This window comes from Dendrobates tinctorius, unplaced genomic scaffold, assembly GCF_039654945.1.
Source record: "Dendrobates tinctorius isolate UK_male_01 unplaced genomic scaffold, ASM3965494v1 ptg000367l, whole genome shotgun sequence".
Taxonomy (NCBI): domain Eukaryota; kingdom Metazoa; phylum Chordata; class Amphibia; order Anura; family Dendrobatidae; genus Dendrobates; species Dendrobates tinctorius.
In genome coordinates, this window is record NW_027362033.1 from 908,554 (window position 1) to 932,870 (window position 24,317).

General features: G+C 54.6%; 1 protein-coding gene across 6 annotated transcripts in view; it reads left to right on the top strand.

Moving 5' to 3' along the window:
• Positions 1–6,729: 6,729 nt before the first annotated feature.
• Positions 6,730–24,317, top strand: part of MOGS (mannosyl-oligosaccharide glucosidase) — a 59,845-nt gene continuing 42,257 nt past the window's right edge. Inside the window, exons 1-2 of one of the 6 annotated variants that reach the window (XM_073562782.1) lie at positions 6,730–6,839; positions 7,029–7,343. In XM_073562782.1, coding sequence (XP_073418883.1) covers positions 7,037–7,343 — 307 coding nt within the window. In that variant the 5' untranslated portion in view covers positions 6,730–6,839; positions 7,029–7,036. Of the gene's footprint in view, positions 6,840–6,869; positions 6,959–7,028; positions 7,344–9,965; positions 10,005–14,866; positions 14,916–16,469; positions 16,520–24,317 lie in introns of those variants that run through there. The other 5 variants (XM_073562783.1, XM_073562787.1, XM_073562784.1 and 2 more) reach the window with 5 other exon arrangements.

Here is a 24,317-nt window from a genome sequence, read left to right on the forward strand (position 1 = left end):
GCGTTACAGAGAGGTGGAGTCGGTATGAGCACTGGACTGAGATCGTCGTTATGGGCGTTACAGAGAGGTGGTGTCGGTATGAGCACTGGACCGAGATCGTCGTTATGGGCGTTACAGAGAGGTGGAGTCGGTATGAGCACTGGACCGAGATCGTCGTTATGGGCGTTACAGAGAGGTGGAGTCGGTATGAGCACTGGACCGAGATCGTCGTTATGGGCGTTACAGAGAGGTGGAGTCGGTATGAGCACTGGACCGAGATCGTCGTTATGGGCGTTACAGAGAGGTGGCGTCGGTATGAGCACTGGACAGATATCGTCATTATGGGCATTACAGAGAGGTGGTGTCGGTATGAGCACTGGACTGAGATCGTCATTATGGGCATTACAGAGAGGTGGAGTCGGTATGAGCACTGGACTGAGATCGTCATTATGGGCGTTACAGTGAGGTGGCGTCGTTATGAGCACTGGACAGGGATCGTCATTATGGGCGTTACAGAGAGGTGGTGTCGGTATGAGCACTGGACTGAGATCGTCGTTATGGGCGCTACAGAGGTGGTGTCGGTATGAGCACTGGACTGAGATCGTCATTATGGGCGTTACAGAGAGGTGGTGTCGGTATGAGCACTGGACTGACATCGTCGTTATGGGCGTTACAGAGAGGTGGTGTCGGTATGAGCTCTGGACAGAGATCGTCGTTTTGGGCGTTACAGAGAGGTGGTGTCGGTATGAGCACTGGACCGAGATCGTCATTATGGGCGTTACAGAGCGGTGGCGTCAGTATGAGCACTGGACCGAGATCGTCGTTTTGGGCGTTACAGAGAGGTGGCGTCGGTTTGAGCACTGGACTGAGATCGTCGTTTTGGGCGTTACAGAGAGGTGGCGTCGGTATGAGCACTGGACTGAGATCGTCGTTTTGGGCGTTACAGAGAGGTGGAGTCGGTATGAGCACTGGACTGAGATCGTCGTTTTGGGCGTTACAGAGCGGTGGCGTCGGTATGAGCACTGGACTGAGATCGTCGTTTTTGGCGTTACAGAGCGGTGGCGTCGGTATGAGCACTGGACACATCGTCGTTATGGGCGTTACAGAGAGGTGGAGTCGGTATGAGCGCTGGACACATCGTCGTTATGGGCGTTACAGAGAGGTGGTGTCGGTATGAGCACTGGACACATCGTCGTTATGAGCGTTACAGAGCGGTGGAGTCGGTATAAGCGCTGGATGGAGTGGCGATAATGGTATAAGCGCTAGAGCGCGGCAGTGATGGGTCAGCATTAGTATTGTGATCAGTAGGAGCACTGGGCCGAGAGATGGTGTCGGTATGAGCACTGGACCTAGATCGTCGTTATGGGCGTTACAGAGAGGTGGCGTTGGTATGAGCACTGGACACATCGTCGTTATGGGCGTTACAGAGAGGTGGCGTTGGTATGAGCACTGGACTGAGATCGTCATTTTGGGCGTTACAGAGAGGTGGCGTTGGTATGAGCACTGGACTGAGATCGTCGTTTTGGGCGTTACAGAGTGGTGGCGTTGGTATGAGCACTGGACTGAGATCGTCATTATGGGCGTTACAGAGCGGTGGCGTTGGTATGAGCACTGGACTGAGATCGTCATTATGGGCGTTACAGAGAGGTGGTGTCGGTATGAGCACTGGACTGAGATCGTCGTTATGGGCGTTACAGAGTGGTGGTGTCGGTATGAGTACTGGACCGAGATCGTCATTATGGGCGTTACAGAGAGGTGGTGTCGGTATGAGCACTGGACTGAGATCGTCATTATGGGCGTTACAGAGAGGTGGCGTTGGTATGAGCACTGGACTGAGATCGTCATTATGGGCGTTACAGAGAGGTGGTGTCGGTATGAGCACTGGACTGAGATCGTCGTTTTGGGCGTTACAGAGCGGTGGTGTCGGTATGAGTACTGGACCGAGATCGTCATTATGGGCGTTACAGAGAGGTGGTGTCGGTATGAGCACTGGACTGAGATCGTCATTATGGGCGTTACAGAGAGGTGGCGTTGGTATGAGCACTGGACTGAGATCGTCGTTATGGGCGTTACAGAGTGGTGGCGTTGGTTTGAGCACTGGACTGAGATCGTCGTTTTGGGCGTTACAGAGCGGTGGCGTCGGTATGAGCACTGGACCGAGATCGTCATTATGGGCGTTACAGAGAGGTGGTGTCGGTATGAGCACTGGACTGAGATCGTCGTTATGGGCGTTACAGAGAGGTGGCGTTGGTATGAGCACTGGATTGAGATCGTCGTTATGGGCGTTACAGAGTGGTGGCGTTGGTTTGAGCACTGGACTGAGATCGTCGTTTTGGGCGTTACAGAGCGGTGGCGTCGGTATGAGCACTGGACCAAGATCGTCATTATGGGCGTTACAGAGAGGTGGTGTCGGTATGAGCACTGGACTGAGATCGTCGTTTTGGGCGTTACAGAGCGGTGGCGTTGGTATGAGCACTGGACCGAGATTGTCATTATGGGCGTTACAGAGAGGTGGTGTCGGTATGAGCACTGGACTGAGATCGTCGTTATGGGCGTTACAGAGTGGTGGCGTTGGTATGAGCACTGGACTGAGATCGTCGTTTTGGGCGTTACAGAGCGGTTGCGTTGGTATGAGCACTGGACTGAGATCGTCATTATGGGCGTTACAGAGTGGTGGCGTTGGTATGGGCACTGGACTGAGATCGTCGTTTTGAGCGTTACAGAGAGGTGGAGTCGGTATGAGCGCTGGACACATCGTCGTTATGGGTGTTACAGAGAGGTGGTGTCGGTATGAGCACTGGACAGAGATCGTCGTTATGAGCGTTACAGAGAGGTGGTGTCGGTATGAGCACTGGACAGAGATCGTCGTTATGAGCGTTACAGAGAGGTGGTGTCGGTATGAGCAATGGACATATCGTCGTTATGGGTGTTACAGAGCGGTGGAGTCGGTATGAGCGCTGGATGGAGTGGCGATAATGGTATAAGCGCTAGACCGCGGCAGTGATGTGTCAGCATTAGTATTGTGATCAGTAGGAGCACTGGGCCGAGAGGTGGCGTCGGTATGAGTGCAGGACAGAGGGGAGTCAGTATGAGCGCTGAGCAGAGACCAGCGTCATCTGTATGAGAGCTGGAGAGAACATCAGCAGTATGAGCGATTAATAGAGCGCGTTGGTATGAGAACAAGCATTTGTAGGAGAGGTGGACAGAGAACTGTAGCGTTCTCAGGAGCGCCTGGTAGAGGCAGCGATGGTACGAGCACTGATAACATCTGATAATGAAAGACCTTTGTTCCTTATGTTGGTTCAGTCAAATTCCAGAGCACAAGATGTGTAAGCGCAGTCCTCCAAGCCTAAACTGGTAGGGTAAGTCTAAATATTGGAGACAGTGAGGTTCAGAAAACATGTGAAGCACAAGAGAAGGTCTACTAGTCAGGAAGGTGAGAAGAGGGAGGGGAGCAGTGATGTACAAAGGTGCCGCATTGTGGAGAACTGTGCAAACAATTGGGAGAGTCATACAGAAAATCATACAGGAACATTACACCTGTGTGACAACAGAGAGCAGCCGCACCAGTATGAGTGTGTCACCGTCAGCATGAGTGCTGACCGGAGTGCGTCACCGTCAGCATGAGTGCTGACCGGAGTGCGTCACCGACAGCATGAGTGCTGACCAGAGTGCGTCACCGTCAGCATGAGTACTGACCGGAGTGCGTCACCTTCAGCATGAGTGCTGATCAGTGTGCATCATCGTCAGTATGAGTGCTGACCGGAGTGTATCACCGTCAGTATGAGTGCTGACCGGAGTGCGTCACCTTCAGCATGAGTGCTGATCAGTGTGCATCACCGTCAGTATGAGTGCTGACCGGAGTGTATCACCGTCAGTATGAGTGCTGACCGGAGTGTGTCACCGTCAGCATGAGTGCTGACCAGAGTGCGTCACCTTCAGCATGAGTGCTGATCAGAGTGCGTCACCGTCAGTATGAGTGCTGACCGGAGTGTATCACCGTCAGTATGAGTGCGTCGCCGTCATAAGAGCTGGACAGACTGTGTCGCTGTAATGAGCGCTGGACACAGTGCGTCGCCATCGGTACAAGCACTGGACAGAGTGCGTCGCCATCGGCATGAGCGCTCGACAAGGTAACATCATCGGTATGAGAGCTGGATAGAGAACATCGTCGTGGGTATGAAGGTTGGACAATTAGCAGAAGAATTATAACAACTGGGCAGAGAGAGGCAGCATCCGGATGAGCGCTGAAGGTAACGCTGGAGAAACGGGGGCCAGTGGGTGCTCTAGTCCTCTAGCCAAAACTGCATGGACCAGGGCGCATCCTACTGAACGCCCGCTCTCCTTTTACTGAATGCATAACGCTACTAAGACAACACAGGGTGAGGGTGACACAGTGCGGCAATACTTTATTGAACCACAAAACAGGCAGATAACACATAGAACAGGCCCAGCACAGGACCCAAGATGGTGACATTACAGAGTCTCGCCTTCCGCTGACTCGCCGGGATAATGGCAGATGTTACTTTAGAGCTTCCAGGGTCGACTACCCCACCTGTGGCACACAGAGAGGAGGTAGCGACAAGCGTAGGAAGATGACAGACCATTCACATACAAGGGCAGTTGACCAGAGGGTCACAACCTGGCTTCTTCAAACATCTCCATAGAGCCAGGTGATCGGGTGGTCCAAATCCTGACTACCGCTAACGAATCCATGGCCCAGCGGTAGTCAATGAGGCAGTTCTGTATTCTTTCAGCTGAGGCCATGGTCCCCTAAGCTGGCATCCTGTAGAATGTTAAATCTTTGTCTTTCTTGATGGAGCCATGATCTGGCAGCTGTCCTGTAGAGTGCTCCTGGCTGTGGTTTTGTAAGTGTCTCTGGTTCCCTGGATCTTTGGATGTCTAGATGTATCTTGATAGAGGCATTTCCCCTTGTTATTGTTCACAACTGTTCTTCAAGGCATTAGTTACAGGTCAAGGAGAAGGGGTGATGAGGTTAACTCACATTGTTTATCTAGTTTATCCTTCAGTGTTTGCAAGTGACCAAACTGCATGGCCTGGTGCAATTTGTACTCAACAAATCAGCGACCTGATAAGCTCTGGTCTCGTGCCCATCTTCCGGTGCTCCGAACCTCGCACTCATCATCTGACTATCCTGAGCACTAACCGGTGATGTGCACTCAGAACAGAACCAGTTAAGTCCGTGGCGAACGGGAGCGCACATACCCACAGGCTTGCAGCACCTGCGACACGTGACCACCGGAGGCGGAGTCTGCTGCGACACTCACCGGGGAGACAGCAGAGAGTGTCGACTGGGAAAGCCAGGATGGGGACCGAGAAAGGCAACAATGGTACCAATGAGGGTATGACAAAAGAGGAGTCAGGAACAAGCCAAAGGTCAGAACCATAGAGGGCAGCAGGGGTACAGGAGGGACAAAGTGGGCAGTCGGTACCCTGGACCTCGTTCACATACTCTGACACTCTGGACCTCGTGTCCATCCTTCGGTACCCTGGATCTTCTGTTCATTCTTTGTCAACCCTGACCTCGAGTCCATCATCAGGTGCCCCTCTGGAGTCCTGGACCTCGCGTCCATCCACCGGCGCCCCGGACCACGTGTCCATACTCTGGAGTCCTGGACCTCGCGTCCATCCTCCGGCGCCCCAGACCTCGCGTCCATCCTCTGGAGTCCTGGACCTCGCGTCCATCCTCCGGCGCCCCGGACCTCGTATTCATCCCCCCGGCGCCCCGGACCTCACGTCCATCCTCTGGTAGCCCGGACCTCGTATCAATCCCCCCGGTGCCCCGGACCTCGCGTCCATCCTCTGGTAGCCCGGACCTCGTGTCCATCCCCCCGGCGCCCCGGACCTCGCGTCCATCCCCCCGGCGCCCCGGACCTCGCGTCCATCCCCCCGGCGTCCCGGACCTCGCATTCATCCCCCCGGCGCCCCGGACCTCATATCCATCCCCCCGGCGCCCCGGACCTCACGTCCATCCTCTGGTAGCCCGGACCTCGTGTCCATCCCCCCGGCGCCCCGGACCTCACGTCCATCCTCTGGTAGCCCGGACCTCGTATCAATCCCCCCGGTGCCCCGGACCTCGCGTCCATCCTCTGGTAGCCCGGACCTCGTGTCCATCCCCCCGGCGCCCCGGACCTCGCGTCCATCCCCCCGGCGCCCCGGACCTCGCATTCATCCCCCCGGCGCCCCGGACCTCGCATTCATCCCCCCGGCGTCCCGGACCTCGCATTCATCCCCCCGGCGTCCCGGACCTCGCATTCATCCCCCCGGCGCCCTGGACCTCATATCCATCCCCCCGGCGCCCCGGACCTCGTGTCCATCCCCCCGGCGCCCCGGACCTCGTATCCATCCTCTGGTAGCCCGGACCTCGTGTCCATCCCCCCGGCGCCCCGAACCTCGTGTCCATCCCCCCGGCGCCCCGGACCTCGTATCCATCCTCTGGTAGCCCGGACCTCGTGTCCATCCCCCCGGTGCCCCGGACCTCGCATTCATCGCCCCGGACCTCGCGTCCATCCTCTGGCGCCCCGGACCTCGCGTCCATCCTCCGGCGCCCCGGACCTCGCCTCCATCCTCCTGGTAAGTGTTAGATGACGTCACTGCCTCAGTCTCTTCCCCTGTACTATGATCATGTGGAGCCTACTTTTGGAGTTTGGAGGGAAAAGGCGGACCCTTGTGCGCATGTGCACCAGCAGCAGAGCTCCACGCACAGGACGTAGAGGTCCTTCATATTGGATTTCCGGGAGTACAAAGATGGCGTCCAGCACCTGCATGTTCCCGGTAGCTTGTCCACGTGTCATGTCACTTCCGACTTCCGCTCAGCCAATCAGGAAGCGCGGCGGCCGGTAAGTTACAGCGGGGGTTCGTTACCTGGCAACAGCGCCGGTCCCTGGGCTCGCGCTCCATTGTGTCCGATCTCCGGAGTAGAGCGGGATCGGCCGATGGAGAACGCCCGCCCGCCGCGGTGAGGCTGGCTCCTCCGGTCTGCTGGGGGTTGTGGTGCTCCGGGGCCTCACCGCTCTGTCTTCCTGCAGGTGTCAGGATGAGCCGGGACCGGAGGCGCCATGGCGGCAGTGAGGGCCGCGCCCCGCCCCCCAGACGGGCGCCGAGACCCCCGGAGCGAAGCCGCGCCCTGCCGCTGGCCGCACTGTCTGCACTGCTGGCGATCGGGGCCTTCGGGTACAGCAGATACCGGAGCTGGAGCCTGGAGGGGAAGGTGGCGGCGCTGCACCCGGCGGCCCCGGCGCTGAGCCCGGAGAGAGCGGCCGAGCCCGCGCTGCACTGGGGGACGTACCGGCCGCAGCTGTACCTGGGGATGAAGCCGCGGAGGCGGCGGGCGGTGGTGACAGGTGAGGAGCGGGGGGCCGGGCCCCCTATATACAGTGCACCGCCCCCTATATACAGTGCAGAACCCCCTATATACAGTGTACCTGGGGATGAAGCCGCGGAGCCGGCGGGCGGTGGTGACAGGTGAGGAGCGGGGGGCCGGGCCCCCTATATACAGTGCAGATCCCCCTATATACAGTGCAGCACCCCCTATATACAGTGCAGCACCCCCTATATACAGTGCAGCACCCCCTATATACAGTGCAGCGCCCCCCTATATACAGTGCAGCACCCCCTATATACAGTGCAGCACCCCCCCTATATACAGTGCAGAACCCCCTATATACAGTGTACCTGGGGATGAAGCCGCGGAGCCGGCGGGCGGTGGTGACAGGTGAGGAGCGGGGGGCCGGGCCCCCTATATACAGTACAGCGCCCCTATATACAGTGCAGAACCCCCTATATACAGTGCAGCACCCCCTATATACAGTGCAGAACCCCCTATATACAGTGCAGCACCCCCTATATACAGTGCAGCGCCCCCCTATATACAGTGCAGCACCCCCTATATACAGTGCAGCACCCCCCCTATATACAGTGCAGAACCCCCTATATACAGTGTACCTGGGGATGAAGCCGCGGAGCCGGCGGGCGGTGGTGACAGGTGAGGAGCGGGGGGCCGGGCCCCCTATATACAGTGCAGCGCCCCCTATGTACAGTGCAGAACCCCCTATATACAGTGCAGAACCCCCTATATACAGTGCAGCGCCCCCCTATATACAGTGCAGCACCCCCTATATACAGTGTACCTGGGGATGAAGCCGCGGAGCCGGCGGGCGGTGGTGACAGGTGAGGAGCGGGGGGCCGGGCCCCCTATATACAGTGCAGCACCCCCTATATACAGTGCAGAACCCCCCTATATACAGTGCAGCACCCCCTATATACAGTGCAGAACCCCCTATATACAGTGCAGATCCCCCTATATACAGTGCAGAACCCCCTATATACAGTGCAGCACCCCCTATATACAGTGCAGAACCCCCTATATACAGTGCAGCGCCCCCCTATATACAGTGCAGCACCCCCTATATACAGTGCAGATCCCCCTATATACAGTGCAGATCCCCTATATACAGTGCAGAACCCCCTATATACAGTGCAGAACCCCCTATATACAGTGCAGCACCCCCTATATACAGTGCAGAACCCCCTATATACAGTGCAGCGCCCCCCTATATACAGTGCAGCACCCCCTATATACAGTGTACCTGGGGATGAAGCCGCGGAGCCGGCGGGCGGTGGTGACAGGTGAGGAGCGGGGGGCCGGGCCCCCTATATACAGTGCAGCACCCCTATACACAGCGCCCCCTATATACAATGCAGAACCCCCTATATACAGTGCAGCACCCCCTATATACAGTGCAGCACCCCCTATATACAGTGCAGAACCCCCTATATACAGTGCAGAACCCCCTATATACAGTGCAGAACCCCCTATATACAGTGCAGAACCCCCTATATACAGTGCAGAACCCCCTATATACAGTGCAGAACCCCTATATACAGTGCAGAACCCCCTATATACAGTGCAGAACCCCCTATATACAGTGCAGAACCCCTATATACAGTGCAGAACCCCTATATACAGTGCAGAACCCCCTATATACAGTGCAGAACCCCCTATATACAGTGCAGAACCCCCTATATACAGTGCAGAACCCCTATATACAGTGCCCCCTATATACAGTGCAGATCCCCCTATATACAGTGCAGCACCCCTATACACAGCGCCCCCTATATACAGTGCAGCACCCCCTATATACAGTGCAGCACCCCCTATATACAGTGTACCTGGGGATGAAGCCGCGGAGCCGGCGGGCGGTGGTGACAGGTGAGGAGCGGGGGGCCGGGCCCCCTATATACAGTGCAGCACCCCTATACACAGCGCCCCCAATATACAGTGCAGAACCCCCTATATACAGTGCAGCACCCCCTATATACAGTGCAGATCCCCCTATATACAGTGCAGATCCCCCTATATACAGTGCAGAACCCCTATATACAGTGCAGAACCCCTATATACAGTGCAGAACCCCTATATACAGTGCAGAACCCCTATATACAGTGCAGAACCCCCTATATACAGTGCAGAACCCCCTATATACAGTGCAGAACCCCCTATATACAGTGCAGAACCCCCTATATACAGTGCAGCACCCCTATATACAGTGCAGAACCCCCTATATACAGTGCAGATCCCCCTATATACAGTGCAGCACCCCTATACACAGCGCCCCTATATACAGTGCAGAACCCCCTATATACAGTGCAGCACCCCTATATACAGTGCAGCACCCCTATACACAGCGCCCCCTATATACAGTGCAGATCCCCCTATATACAGTGCAGCACCCCCTATATACAGTGTACCTGGGGATGAAGCCGCGGAGCCGGCGGGCGGTGGTGACAGGTGAGGAGCGGGGGGCCGGGCCCCCTATATACAGTGCAGCACCCCTATACACAGCGCCCCCTATATACAGTGCAGAACCCCCTATATACAGTGCAGATCCCCCTATATACAGTGCAGCACCCCTATACACAGCGCCCCCTATATACAGTGCAGCACCCCCTATATACAGTGTACCTGGGGATGAAGCCGCGGAGGCGGCGGGCGGTGGTGACAGGTGAGGAGCGGGGGGCCGGGCCCCCTATATACAGTGCAGCACCCCTATACACAGCGCCCCCTATATACAGTGCAGAACCCCCTATATACAGTGCAGATCCCCCTATATACAGTGCAGCACCCCTATACACAGTGCCCCCTATATACAGTGCAGCACCCCCTATATACAGTGCAGCACCCCCTATATACAGTGCAGAACCCCCTATATACAGTGTACCTGGGGATGAAGCCGCGGAGCCGGCGGGCGGTGGTGACAGGTGAGGAGCGGGGGGCCGGGCCCCCTATATACAGTGCAGCACCCCTATACACAGCGCCCCCTATATACAGTGCAGAACCCCCTATATACAGTGCAGATCCCCCTATATACAGTGCAGAACCCCCTATATACAGTGCAGAACCCCCTATATACAGTGCAGATCCCCCTATATACAGTGCAGCACCCCCTATATACAGTGTACCTGGGGATGAAGCCGCGGAGCCGGCGGGCGGTGGTGACAGGTGAGGAGCGGGGGCCGGGCCCCCTATATACAGTGCAGCACCCCTATACACAGCGCCCCCTATATACAGTGCAGAACCCCCTATATACAGTGCAGATCCCCCTATATACAGTGCAGCACCCCCTATATACAGTGCAGCACCCCCTATATACAGTGCAGATCCCCCTATATACAGTGCAGAACCCCCTATATACAGTGTAACTGGGGATGAAGCCGCGGAGCCGGCGGCGGTGGTGACAGGTGAGGAGCGGGGGGCCGGGCCCCCTATATACAGTGCAGATCCCCCTATATACAGTGCAGATCCCCCTATATACAGTGCAGATCCCCCTATATACAGTGCAGATCCCCCTATATACAGTGCAGATCCCCCTATATACAGTGCAGCACCCCCTATATACAGTGTACCTGGGGATGAAGCCGCGGAGCCGGCGGGCGGTGGTGACAGGTGAGGAGCGGGGGGCCGGGACCCCTATATACAGTGCAGCACCCCTATACACAGCGCCCCCTATATACAGTGCAGATCCCCCTATATACAGTGCAGATCCCCCTATATACAGTGCAGATCCCCCTATATACAGTGCAGATCCCCTATATACAGTGCAGATCCCCCTATATACAGTGCAGAACCCCCCATATACAGTGCAGCACCCCTATACACAGCGCCCCCTATATACAGTGCAGATCCCCCTATATACAGTGCAGAACGCCCTATATACAGTGCAGATCCCCCTATATACAGTGCAGCACCCCTATACACAGCGCCCCCTATATACAGTGCAGCACCCCCTATATACAGTGTACCTGGGGATGAAGCCGCGGAGCCGGCGGGCGGTGGTGACAGGTGAGGAGCGGGGGGCCGGGCCCCCTATATACAGTGCAGCACACCTATACACAGCGCCCCCTATATACAGTGCAGAACCCCCTATATACAGTGCAGATCCCCCTATATACAGTGCAGATCCCCCTATATACAGTGCAGCACCCCCTATATACAGTGTACCTGGGGATGAAGCCGCAGAGCCGGCGGGCGGTGGTGACAGGTGAGGAGCGGGGGGCCGGGCCCCCTATATACAGTGCAGCACCCCTATACACAGCGCCCCCTATATACAGTGCAGAACCCCCTATATACAGTGCAGATCCCCCTATATACAGTGCAGATCCCCCTATATACAGTGCAGCACCCCCTATATACAGTGTACCTGGGGATGAAGCCGCGGAGCCGGCGGGTGGTGGTGACAGGTGAGGAGCGGGGGGCCGGGCCCCCTATATACAGTGCAGCACCCCTATACACAGCGCCCCCTATATACAGTGCAGAACCCCCTATATACAGTGCAGAACCCCCTATATACAGTGCAGAACCCCCTATATACAGTGCAGAACCCCCTATATACAGTGTACCTGGGGATGAAGCCGCAGAGCCGGCGGGCGGTGGTGACAGGTGAGGAGCGGGGGGCCGGGCCCCCTATATACAGTGCAGCACCCCTATACACAGTGCCCCCTATATACAGTGCAGAACCCCCTATATACAGTGCAGCGCCCCCCCTATATACAGTGCAGCGCCCCCCCTATATACAGTGCAGCGCCCCCCCTATATACAGTGCAGCGCCCCCCCTATATACAGTGCAGCGCCCCCCCTATATACAGTGCAGCACCCCTCTATATACAGTGCAGCGCCCCCCCTATATACAGTGCAGCACCCCCCCCATATACAGTGCAGTGCCCCCCCGTATACAGTGCACCTGGGGATGAAGCCGCGGAGCCGGCGGGCGGTGGTGACAGGTGAGGAGCGGGGCGCCGGGACCCCTATATACAGTGCAGAACCCCCTATATACAGTGCAGATCCCCCTATATACAGTGCAGCGCCCCCCCTATATACAGTGCAGCGCCCCCCCTATATACAGTGCAGCGCCCCCCCTATATACAGTGCAGCGCCCCCCCTATATACAGTGCAGCGCCCCCCCTATATACAGTGCAGCGCCCCCCCTATATACAGTGCAGCGCCCCCCCATATACTGTGCAGCGCCCCCCCATATACTGTGCAGCGCCCCCCATATACAGTGCAGCGCCCCCTATATACAGTGCAGCGCCCCCTATATACAGTGCAGCGCCCCCTATATACAGTGCAGCGCCCCCCCTATATACAGTGCAGCGCCCCCCCTATATACAGTGCAGCGCCCCCCTATATACAGTGCAGCGCCCCCCATATACTGTGCAGCGCCCCCCCATATACTGTGCAGCGCCCCCCCATATACTGTGCAGCGCCCCCTATATACAGTGCAGCGCCCCCTATATACAGTGCAGCGCCCCCTATATACAGTGCAGCGCCCCCTATATACAGTGCAGCGCCCCTATATACAGTGCAGCACCCCCTATATACAGTGCCGCGTCCCCTATATACAGTGCCGCACCCCCTATATACAGTGCAGCGCCCCCCGTATACAGTGCAGCCCCCCGTATACAGTGCAGCCCCCTATATACAGTGCAGCACCCCGCCCCCCGTATACAGTGCACCTGGGGATGAAGCCGCGGAGCCGGCGGGCGGTGGTGACAGGTGAGGAGCGGGGGGCCGGGCCCCCTATATACAGTGCACCGCCCCCCGTATACAGTGCACCTGGGGATGAAGACGCGGAGCCGGCGGGCGGTGGTGACAGGTGAGGAGCGGGGCACCGGGCCCCCTATATACAGTACAGAGCCCCGTATATACAGTACAGCACCCCCGTATACAGTGCACCTGGGGATGAAGCCGCGGAGCCGGCAGGCGGTGGTGACAGGTGAGGAGCGGGGTACCGGGCTCCCTATATACAGTGCACCGCCCCTTTATACAGTGCACCTGGGGATGAAGACGCGGAGCCGGTGGGCGGTGGTGACAGGTGAGGAGCAGGGAACCGGGCCCCCCATGTACAGTGCATCACCCCCCCATGTACAGTGCAGCACCCCCCTATATACAGCGCCCCCCTATATACAGCGCCCCCGGGGATGAAGACGCGGAGCCGGCGGGCGGTGGTGACAGATGAGGAGCGGGGGGCCGGGCCCCCTATATACAGTGCAGCACCCCTATACACAGCGCCCCCTATATACAGTGCAGAACCCCCTATATACAGTGCAGAACCCCCTATATACAGTGCAGCACCCCCTATATACAGTGTACCTGGGGATGAAGCCACAGAGCCGGCGGGCGGTGGTGACAGGTGAGGAGCAGGGGGGCCAGGCCCCCTATATACAGTGCAGCACCCCCTATATACAGTGCAGCGCCCCCGTATACAGTGCACCTGGGGATGAAGACGCGGAGCCGGCGGGCGGTGGTGACAGGTGAGGAGCGGGGTACCGGGCCCCCTATATACAGTACAGCACCCCGCCCCTGTATACAGTGCAGAACCCCTATATACAGTGCAGCGCCCCCCGTATACAGTGCAGCACCCCCGTATACAGTGCAGCGCCCCCTATATACAGCGCCCCTATATACAGTGCACCTGGGGATGAAGACGCGGAGCCGGCGGGCGGTGGTGACAGGTGAGGAGCGGGGTACCGGGCCCCCTATATACAGTACAGCGCCCCCCCTATATACAGTGCACCACCCCCTATATACAGTGCACCTGGGGATGAAGACGCGGAGCCGGCGGGCGGTGGTGACAGGTGAGGAGCGGGGGGCCGGGCCCCCCTATATACAGTGCAGGACCCCTATATACAGTGCAGCACCCCCCTATATACAGTGCACCTGGGGATGAAGACGCGGAGCCGGCGGGCGGTGGTGACAGGTGAGGAGCGGGGGGCCGGGCCCCCTATATACAGTGCAGCACCCCCCCATATACAGTGCAGTACCCCTATATACAGTGCACCGCCCCCCGTATACAGTGCACCTGGGGATGAAGACGCGGAGCCGGCGGGCGGTGGTGACAGGTGAGGAGCGGGGCATCGGGCCCCCGTATATACAGTACAGCGCCCCCGTATATACAGTACAGCGCCCCCGTATATACAGTACAGCACCCCCGTATACAGTGCACCTGGGGATGAAGCCGCGGAGTCGGCAGGCGGTGGTGACAGGTGAGGAGCAGGGTACCGGGCCCCCTATATACAGTGCACCGCCCCTATATACAGTGCAGTGCCCCCCTATATACAGTGCACCTGGGGATGAAGACGCGGAGCCGGCGGGCGGTGGTGACAGGTGAGGAGCAGGGAACCGGGCCCCCCATGTACAGTGCAGCACCCCCCTATATACAGCGCTCCCCTATATACAGCGCCCCCCTATATACAGCGCCCCCGGGGATGAAGACGCGGAGCCGGCGGGCGGTGGTGACAGGTGAGGAGCGGGGGGCCGGGCCCCCTATATACAGTGCAGCACCCCTATACAGTGCAGAACCCCCTATATACAGTGTACCTGGGGATGAAGCCGCGGAGCCGGCGGGCGGTGGTGACAGGTGAGGAGCAGGGGGGCCAGGCCCCCTATATACAGTGCAGCGCCCCCTATATACAGTGCAGCGCCCCCCTATATACAGTGCAGCGCCCCCAGTGCACCTGGGGATGAAGACGCGGAGCCGGCGGGCGGTGGTGACAGGTGAGGAGCGGGGTACCGGGCCCCCTATATACAGTGCAGCACCCCCTATATACAGTGCACCTGGGGATGAAGACGCGGAGCCGGCGGGCGGTGGTGACAGGTGAGGAGCAGGGGGCCGGGCCCCCCTATATACAGTGCAGGACCCCTATATACAGTGCAGCAGCACCCTATATACAGTGCACCTGGGGTTGAAGACGCGGAGCCGGCGGGCGGTGGTGACAGGTGAGGAGCGGGGGGCCGGGCCCCCTATATACAGTGCAGCACCCCCCCATATACAGTGCAGTACCCCTATATACAGTGCACCGCCCCCCGTATACAGTGCACCTGGGGATGAAGACGCGGAGCCGGCGGGCGGTGGTGACAGGTGAGCAGCGGGGTACCGAGACCCCTATATACAGTACAGCACCCCCTATATACAGTGCAGCGCCCCCGTATACAGTGCAGCGCCCCCTATATACAGTACAGCACCCCCGTATACAGTGCAGCTCCCCCCTATATACAGTACAGCACCCCCGTATACAGTGCACCTGGGGATGAAGACGCGGAGCCGGCGGGCGGTGGTGACAGGTGAGGAGCGGGGTACCGGGCCCCCTATATACAGTGCAGCACCCCCTATATACAGTGCAGCACCCAATATATACAGTGCAGTGCCCCCTATATACAGTGCACCGCCTCCCGTATACAGTGTACCTGGGGATGAAGACGTGGAGCCGGCGGGCGGTGGTGAAAGGTGAGGAGCGGGGTACCGAGACCCCTATATACAGTACAGCACCCCGCCCCCCGTATATAGTGCAGCACCCCCCTATATACAGTGCACCGCCCCTATATACAGTGCAGCTCCCCCCGTATACAGTGCACCGCCCCCCTTTATACAGTGTACCTGGGGATGAAGACGCGGAGCCGGCGGGCGGTGGTGACAGGTGAGGAGCGGGGTACCGAACCCCCTATATACAGTGCACCGCCCCTATATACAGTGCAGCACCCCTATATACAGTGCACCGCCCCCCGTATACAGTGCACCTGGGGATGAAGACGCGGAGCCGGCGGGCGGTGGTGACAGGTGAGGAGCGGGGGAACGAGACCCCTATATACAGTGCACCACCCCCCGTATACAGTGCACCTGGGGATGAAGACGTGGAGCCGGCGGGTTGTGGTGACAGGTGAGGAGCGGGGGGCCGGTCCCCCCTATATACAGTGCACCGCCCCCCTATATACAGTGCACCTGGGGATGAAGACGCGGAGCCGGCGGGCGGTGGTGACAGGTGAGCGGGGTACCGAGACCCCTATATACAGTACAGTGCAGCACCCCCCTATATACAGTGCACAGCCCCTATATACAGTGCAGCTCCCTCCGTATACAGTGCACCTCCCCTATATACAGTGCACTGCCCCTATATACAGTGCACCACCCCCTTTATACAGTGTACCTGGGGATGAAGACGCGGAGCCGGCGGGCGGTGGTGACAGGTGAGCAGCGGGGTACCGAGACCCCTATATACAGTGCAGCGCCCCCTATATACAGTACAGCACACCCGTATACAGTGCAGCACCCCCGTATACAGTGCAGCGCCCCTATATACAGTACAGCACCCTGTATACAGTGCACCTGGGGATGAAGACGCGGAGCCGGCGGGCGGTGGTGAAAGGTGAGGAGCGGGGCATCGGGCCCCCCTATATACAGTGTAGCACCCCCTATATACAGTGCAGCACCCCTATATACAGTGCAACTACCCCTATATACAGTGCACCTCCCCTATATACAGCGCCCCCCGTATACAGTGCACCACCCCTATATACAGCGCCCCCTGTATACAGTGCAGCACCCCTATATACAGTGCAGCACCCCCGTATACAGTGCACTTGGGGGATGAAGACGCAGAGCCGGCGGGTGGTGGTGACAGGTGAGGAGCGGGGTACCGGGCCCCCCATATACAGTACAGCACCCCCTATATACAGCTCAGCACCCCGTATACAGTGCACCTGGGGATGAAGACGCGGGGGGTGGTGACAGGTGAGGAGCGGGGCATCGGGCCCCCCTATATACAGTGCAGTGCCCCCCTATATACAGAGCACCTCCCCTATATACAGCGCCCCCTATATACAGTGCAGCACCCCCTATATACAGTGCAGTGCCCCCCGTATACAGTGCACCTGGGGATGAAGACACGGAGCCGGCGGGGGGTGGTGACAGGTGAGGAGCGGGGTACTGAGCCCCCCTATATACAGTGCACCGCCTCCTATATACAGCGCCCCCCGTATACAGTGTACCTGGGGATGAAGACGTGGGGGTGGTGACAGGTGAGGTGCGGGGTACCGAGACCACCTATATACAGTGCAGCACCCCCCATATACAGTACAGCTCCCCCCGTATATAGTGCAGCGCCCCCTGTATACAGTGCACCTGGGGATGAAGACGTGAGGAGCAAGGTACCGCGCCCCCCTATATTCAGTACTGTACCGGATGCAGGTGTGCATCAAATGGCCAAGTTCTCCAAAAAATATGACATAGTTGTCATGGGAGATTTCAACTATCCAGACATTTGTTGGGAATCTCTCTCAGGCAAAACTAACAGGTCAAGGAAATTCTTATCCTCTCTTGCTGACAACTTTATCTTCCAAAAGGTAGGGGAGAAAACAAGGGGAACTGCTACCTTGGATCTAATCCTTATAAACAGGGAGGAAATGGTTGAGGAGGTAAAAGTGGCTGGGACCCTAGGAGGTAGCGACCATGCTATTTTAGAATTTTGGATAACTAGAGGAGGAAGACCTGTGAAGACTCAGACGTCAAGGTTAGATTTCAGAAAGGCAGATTTTCAGGGATTCAGAGAGAGAATTGGAGGGATCCAATGGCTGGATATCCTTAAAGACAAAAATGTCCAGGAAATCTTGAAAAATGAAATTCTCAAAGCACAGTTGTTAACAATTCCGAAAAGAGGGAAGAATAGGAAGCATTTAAGGAAACCAGGATGGATGAACACAGAACTTAAGCACATGCTAAAAAGGAAGAAAAAAATGTTTATAAAATGGAAAGAGGGAGGCATATCTAAAGAAGAATATAATGCTGTCTGCAGAACCTGCAGGGCACAAATCAGATTATCTAAAGCTGAAAATGAATTGAGGCTTGCAAGAGATGTCAAAAGCAATAATAAAGGATTTTGGGGATATGTCAAAAGTAAAAGAAAAGTCAAAGATGCTATAGGATGTTTACAGGATGAAAATGATGAAATGGTAAGACAGGATGTTGAGAAGGCCGAACTTTTAAATTCCTATTTTGCATCTGTTTTCTCTCAGAAAGGAAATGTAACATCAACTGTTCTTCACTGTCCTATTAAGGGAATAGAAGAATCCAGGATATCTATAAACAGAAAGATAGTGAGGAAACACTTAGCTAACCTAAATGAATTCAAGTCTCCAGGTACAGATGAATTACACCCCAGAGTACTGAAGGAGATAGCAGAAGACATTTTTGAACCCCTCTCCATAATCTTTGAAAATTCTTGGAGAACAGGAGAAGTCCCAGAAGACTGGAGAAGAGCAAATGTTGTTCCTATCTTCAAAAAGGGGAAGAAGGTGGACCCAGGCAACTATAGGCCGGTGAGTCTGACTTCTATACCAGGAAAGATCTTTGAACAAATTATTAAACAACATGTATGTCAGTACCTGGATAAGAATGAAGTGATTAAACAGAGTCAGCATGGGTTTGTAACTAATAAGTCATGTCAGACTAACTTAATTTCCTTCTATGACGGAATCACTGAATGGGTGGAACAAGGAAATGCTGTAGATATAGTATATCTTGACTTCAGCAAAGCATTTGACAAAGTATCTCACACAATCCTTATTGAAAAAATGACTAAGTATGGAATGGACAAGGCAACTGTTAGGTGGATTCATAACTGGCTTAGTGATCGGACCCAAAGAGTGGTCGTAAATGGCTGCACATCCAGTTGGAAGAATGTCTCAAGTGGGGTACCACAGGGCTCTGTCCTGGGCCCTGTATTGTTCAACATCTTTATCAACGATTTAGATGAAGGAATTGAGGGTAAACGGATTAAATTTGCTGATGACTCAAAGCTAGGAGGGATAGCTAATACTAGAGAAGAGAGACAGAGGATTCAAAAATATATAAATAAACTGGAGAAGTGGGCAGCAACTAACAGAATGGTTTTTAACAGGGAGAAATGCAAAGTACTACATCTGGGCAATAAAAATGGAAAAAGCATATACAGAATGGGAGGAATAGGGCTAAGTGACAGCACATGTGAAAAAGACTTGGGTATACTAATAGATCACAGACTGAATATGAGTCAACAGTGTGATGCAGCAGCAAAAAAGGCAAATGCAATTCTAGGATGTATTAACAGAAGCATACAGTCTAGATCACGTGAAGTAATTATTTCCCTCTACTCCTCTTTGGTCAGACCTCATCTGGAATATTGTGTCCAGTTTTGGGCTCCACATTTTAAAAAAGACATCAACAAACTGGAGCGAGTTCAGAAAAGAGCGACCAGAATGGTGACCGGTCTGCAAACCCTGTCTTATGAGGAAAGGTTGCAGGATTTGGGAATGTTTAGTTTGCAAAAGAGAAGACTGAGAGGAGACTTAATAGCTGTCTACAAATATCTAAAGGGCTGTCACATTGTAGAAGGATCAACTTTATTCTCATTTGCACAAGGAAAGACTAGAAGCAATGGGATGAAACTGAATGGGAGGAGACACAGATTAGATATTAGAAAAAACTTTTTGACAGAGTGATCAATGAGTGGAACAGGCTGCCACGAGAAGTGGTGAGTTCTCCTTCAATGGAAATCTTCAAACAGAGGCTGGACAGACATCTGTCTGGGATGATTTAGCGATTCCTGCTTTGAGCAGGGGGTTGGACCAGATGGCCCAGGAGGTCCCTTCCAACTCTACCATTCTATGAGGATGAAGACGCAGATCCGGCAGGGGATGGTGACAGGTGAGGTGCAGGGTACCGAGCCCCCCTATATACAGTGCAGTACCCCCCGTATACAGTACCGGCTGCAGCTGTACCTGGGGATGAAGACGCGGAGCCGGCGGGGGGTGGTGACAGGTGAGGTGCAGGGTACAGCCTCCATATATACAGCACACCGCCCCCCTATACAGCTCAACTGCCCCCGTATACAGTGCACCGCCCCCCGTATACAGTGTACCTGGGGATGAAGATGCGGAGCCGGCGGGGGGTGGTGACGGGTGAGGTGTGCAGAGTCTTGCCCCCGTATACAATACAGCACGCCCCCCATATACAGTGCACCTGGGGATGAAGACGCGGAACCGGCGGGGTGGTGGTGACAGGTGAGGTGCAGGGTACAGCCCCCAATATACAGTGCACCACCCCTGTATGCAGTGCAGCACCGTATACAGCGCTCCCCTATATACAGCGCACCCCCCCCTGTATACAGCGCACCGTATACAGTGTACCTGGGGATGAAGACTGGGGTGGTGACAGGTGAGATGTGCAGAGAACCGCGCCCGTATACAGTACAGCGCCCCCGTATACAGCGCACCGCCCCCCGTATACAGCACACCAGCCCCGTATACAGAGCTCCCTCTATATACAGTGCCCCCCATATACAGCGCACTGCCCCGTGTATAGTGCACCGCCTCCCACTGTATACAGTGCACTGCCTGTGTGTGGTGACTGCAATCTAACGTGTGTCATGGAGTAAAGTTGAGACGTTGGCGCTGCGTGCAGTCGCCCACGGTAACTGGATGAAGTGAGGTCCGGCGTGTTTAGTGACTGCGATTTATAGGGTCCCTGGCACCTCGTTTTGCCGCTATAAGATGCGGCCGCTGCCATTCAGGGCTTATCTACACCATTCTATAGCGCCGTACAGCTGCCCCCGGTCCGACTATACTCACCCGGGGGGCGGCCCGGTCCGGTGGGTGTCACAGGCCCGGCACCTCCCATCTTCCTGCGCAGGCGTACTGCTCTGCCCTGCCCAGAGTACTGCTGGACCTCTCTGACTTTTCCCGGCGCCTGTGCACTGCAGGACTCTGCTCTCACCAGGACAGATAAGTGCGCCTGCGCAGGAGTGCGATGCCGGGAGCGGCTTTAGGCAGAGGGGGAGGTATGTAGTGTGGCTAATGGTCGATGGGAGGTATGTGTCACATATACAATACATTCCCCGTACATAATATACCGCCGCCTCTGTATAATCTACACTCCCTCCGTTTTTTTTAGGAAGGGGGTGGTGACAGGTGATATGTTCAGGGTACCCCCTGTATATAATACACTCCCTGTGCATAATATACCGCCCCCCACCATGTAATATACCGCCACGATATCATATGCACCTCCCCGTATAATACACAGCACCCCCTCCGCAACCTGAGCCCTGGGGATGACGTGCAGCCGGCGGGTGGTCGTGACTGGTAATATGTGCAGTATTCTCCCTGTGTATAATACCGCTATATATATATATATATATATATATATATATATATATATATATATATATATATACCATTCCTCATATAAAATTAACCTCCGACCTGAGCTCCATCGCCACGTTGTTCGGGGGAACGTACCAGCCGCAGATCTACCTGGGGATGAGGACACAGAGTTGGCAGGGGGTGATAATACGCAATGTACCCCCCCTCTATATGCTATACCGCCAACTCCCCATTACCGCCTCCTGTATGTAATGCACCCCCCAACCTGAGCGCCGACACCGCACTCTTCTGGGTTACGTACAGGCTGCAGATCTCCCTAGGGGTGAAGATGCGGAACAGGGGGAGGGTGGTGACAGGTGATAGTGTGCAGTGTACCCCACCTCCCCTGTATAATATACCGCCCATCCACATGTAATATATATTACACCACCCCGTCTGTACAATATACCGCCCCCGTATAATATATAATACACCGCCTTCCTGTATATAATACGTTGCCCCATCTGTATAATATAGCGCCGCCCTATATACAATACACCACCCCGTCTACATAATATACCTCCCCGTATATTTATATACTGCCTCCCCTTATATAACACACCGCCCCGTCTACATAATATACCTCCCCGTATATTTATATACTGCCTCCCCTTATATAACACACCGCCCCATCTACATAATATACCTCCCCGTATATTTATATACTGCCTCCCCTTATATAATACACCACCCCGTCTACATAATATACCTCCCCGTATATTTATATACTGCCTCCCCTTATATAACACACCGCCCCATCTACATAATATACCTCCCCGTATATTTATATACTGCCTCCCCTTATATAATACACCACCCCGTCTACATAATATACCTCCCCGTATATTTATATACTGCCTCCCCTTATATAACACACCGCCCCATCTACATAATATACCTCCCCGTATATTTATATACTGCCTCCCCTTATATAACACACCGCCCCATCTACATAATATACCTCCCCGTATATTTATATACTGCCTCCCCTTATATAACACACCGCCCCGTCTACATAATATACCTCCCCGTATATTTATATACTGCCTCCCCTTATATAACACACCGCCCCGTCTACATAATATACCTCCCCGTATATTTATATACTGCCTCCCCTTATATAACACACCGCCCCATCTACATAATATACCTCCCCGTATATTTATATACTGCCTCCCCTTATATAATACACCACCCCGTCTACATAATATACCTCCCCGTATATTTATATACTGCCTCCCCTTATATAACACACCGCCCCATCTACATAATATACCTCCCCGTATATTTATATACTGCCTCCCCTTATATAACACACCGCCCCATCTACATAATATACCTCCCCGTATATTTATATACTGCCTCCCCTTATATAACACACCGCCCCGTCTACATAATATACCTCCCCGTATATTTATATACTGCCTCCCCTTATATAACACACCGCCCCGTCTACATAATATACCTCCCCGTATATTTATATACTGCCTCCCCTTCTATAACACACCGCCCCATCTACATAATATACCTCCCCGTATATTTATATACTGCCTCCCCTTATATAACACACCGCCCCGTCTACATAATATACCTCCCCGTATATTTATATACTGCCTCCCCTTATATAACACACCGCCCCGTCTACATAATATACCTCCCCGTATATTTATATACTGCCTCCCCTTATATAACACACCGCCCCGTCTACATAATATACCTCCCCGTATATTTATATACTGCCTCCCCTTCTATAACACACCGCCCCATCTACATAATATACCTCCCCGTATATTTATATACTGCCTCCCCTTATATAACACACCGCCCCGTCTACATAATATACCTCCCCGTATATTTATATACTGCCTCCCCTTATATAACACACCGCCCCGTCTACATAATATACCTCCCCGTATATTTATATACTGCCTCCCCTTCTATAACACACCGCCCCATCTACATAATATACCTCCCCGTATATTTATATACTGCCTCCCCTTATATAACACACCGCCCCGTCTACATAATATACCTCCCCGTATATTTATATACTGCCTCCCCTTATATAACACACCGCCCCGTCTACATAATATACCTCCCCGTATATTTATATACTGCCTCCCCTTATATAACACACCGCCCCGTCTACATAATATACCTCCCCGTATATTTATATACTGCCTCCCCTTATATAACACACCGCCCCGTCTGTTTATATACTGCCTCCCCTTCTATAACACACCGCCCCGTCTACATAATATACCTCCCCGTATATTTATATACTGCCTCCCCTTATATAACACACCGCCCCATCTACATAACATACCTCCCCGTATATTTATATACTGCCTCCCCTTATATAACACACCGCCCCGTCTACATAATATACCTCCCCGTATATTTATATACTGCCTCCCCTTATATAACACACCGCCCCGTCTACATAATATACCTCCCCGTATATTTATATACTGCCTCCCCTTCTATAACACACCGCCCCATCTACATAATATACCTCCCCGTATATTTATATACTGCCTCCCCTTATATAACACACCGCCCCGTCTACATAATATACCTCCCCGTATATTTATATACTGCCTCCCCTTATATAACACACCGCCCCATCTACATAATATACCTCCCCGTATATTTATATACTGCCTCCCCTTCTATAACACACCGCCCCATCTACATAATATACCTCCCCGTATATTTATATACTGCCTCCCCTTCTATAACACACTGCCCCATCTACATAATATACCTCCCCGTATATTTATATACTGCCTCCCCTTATATAACACAC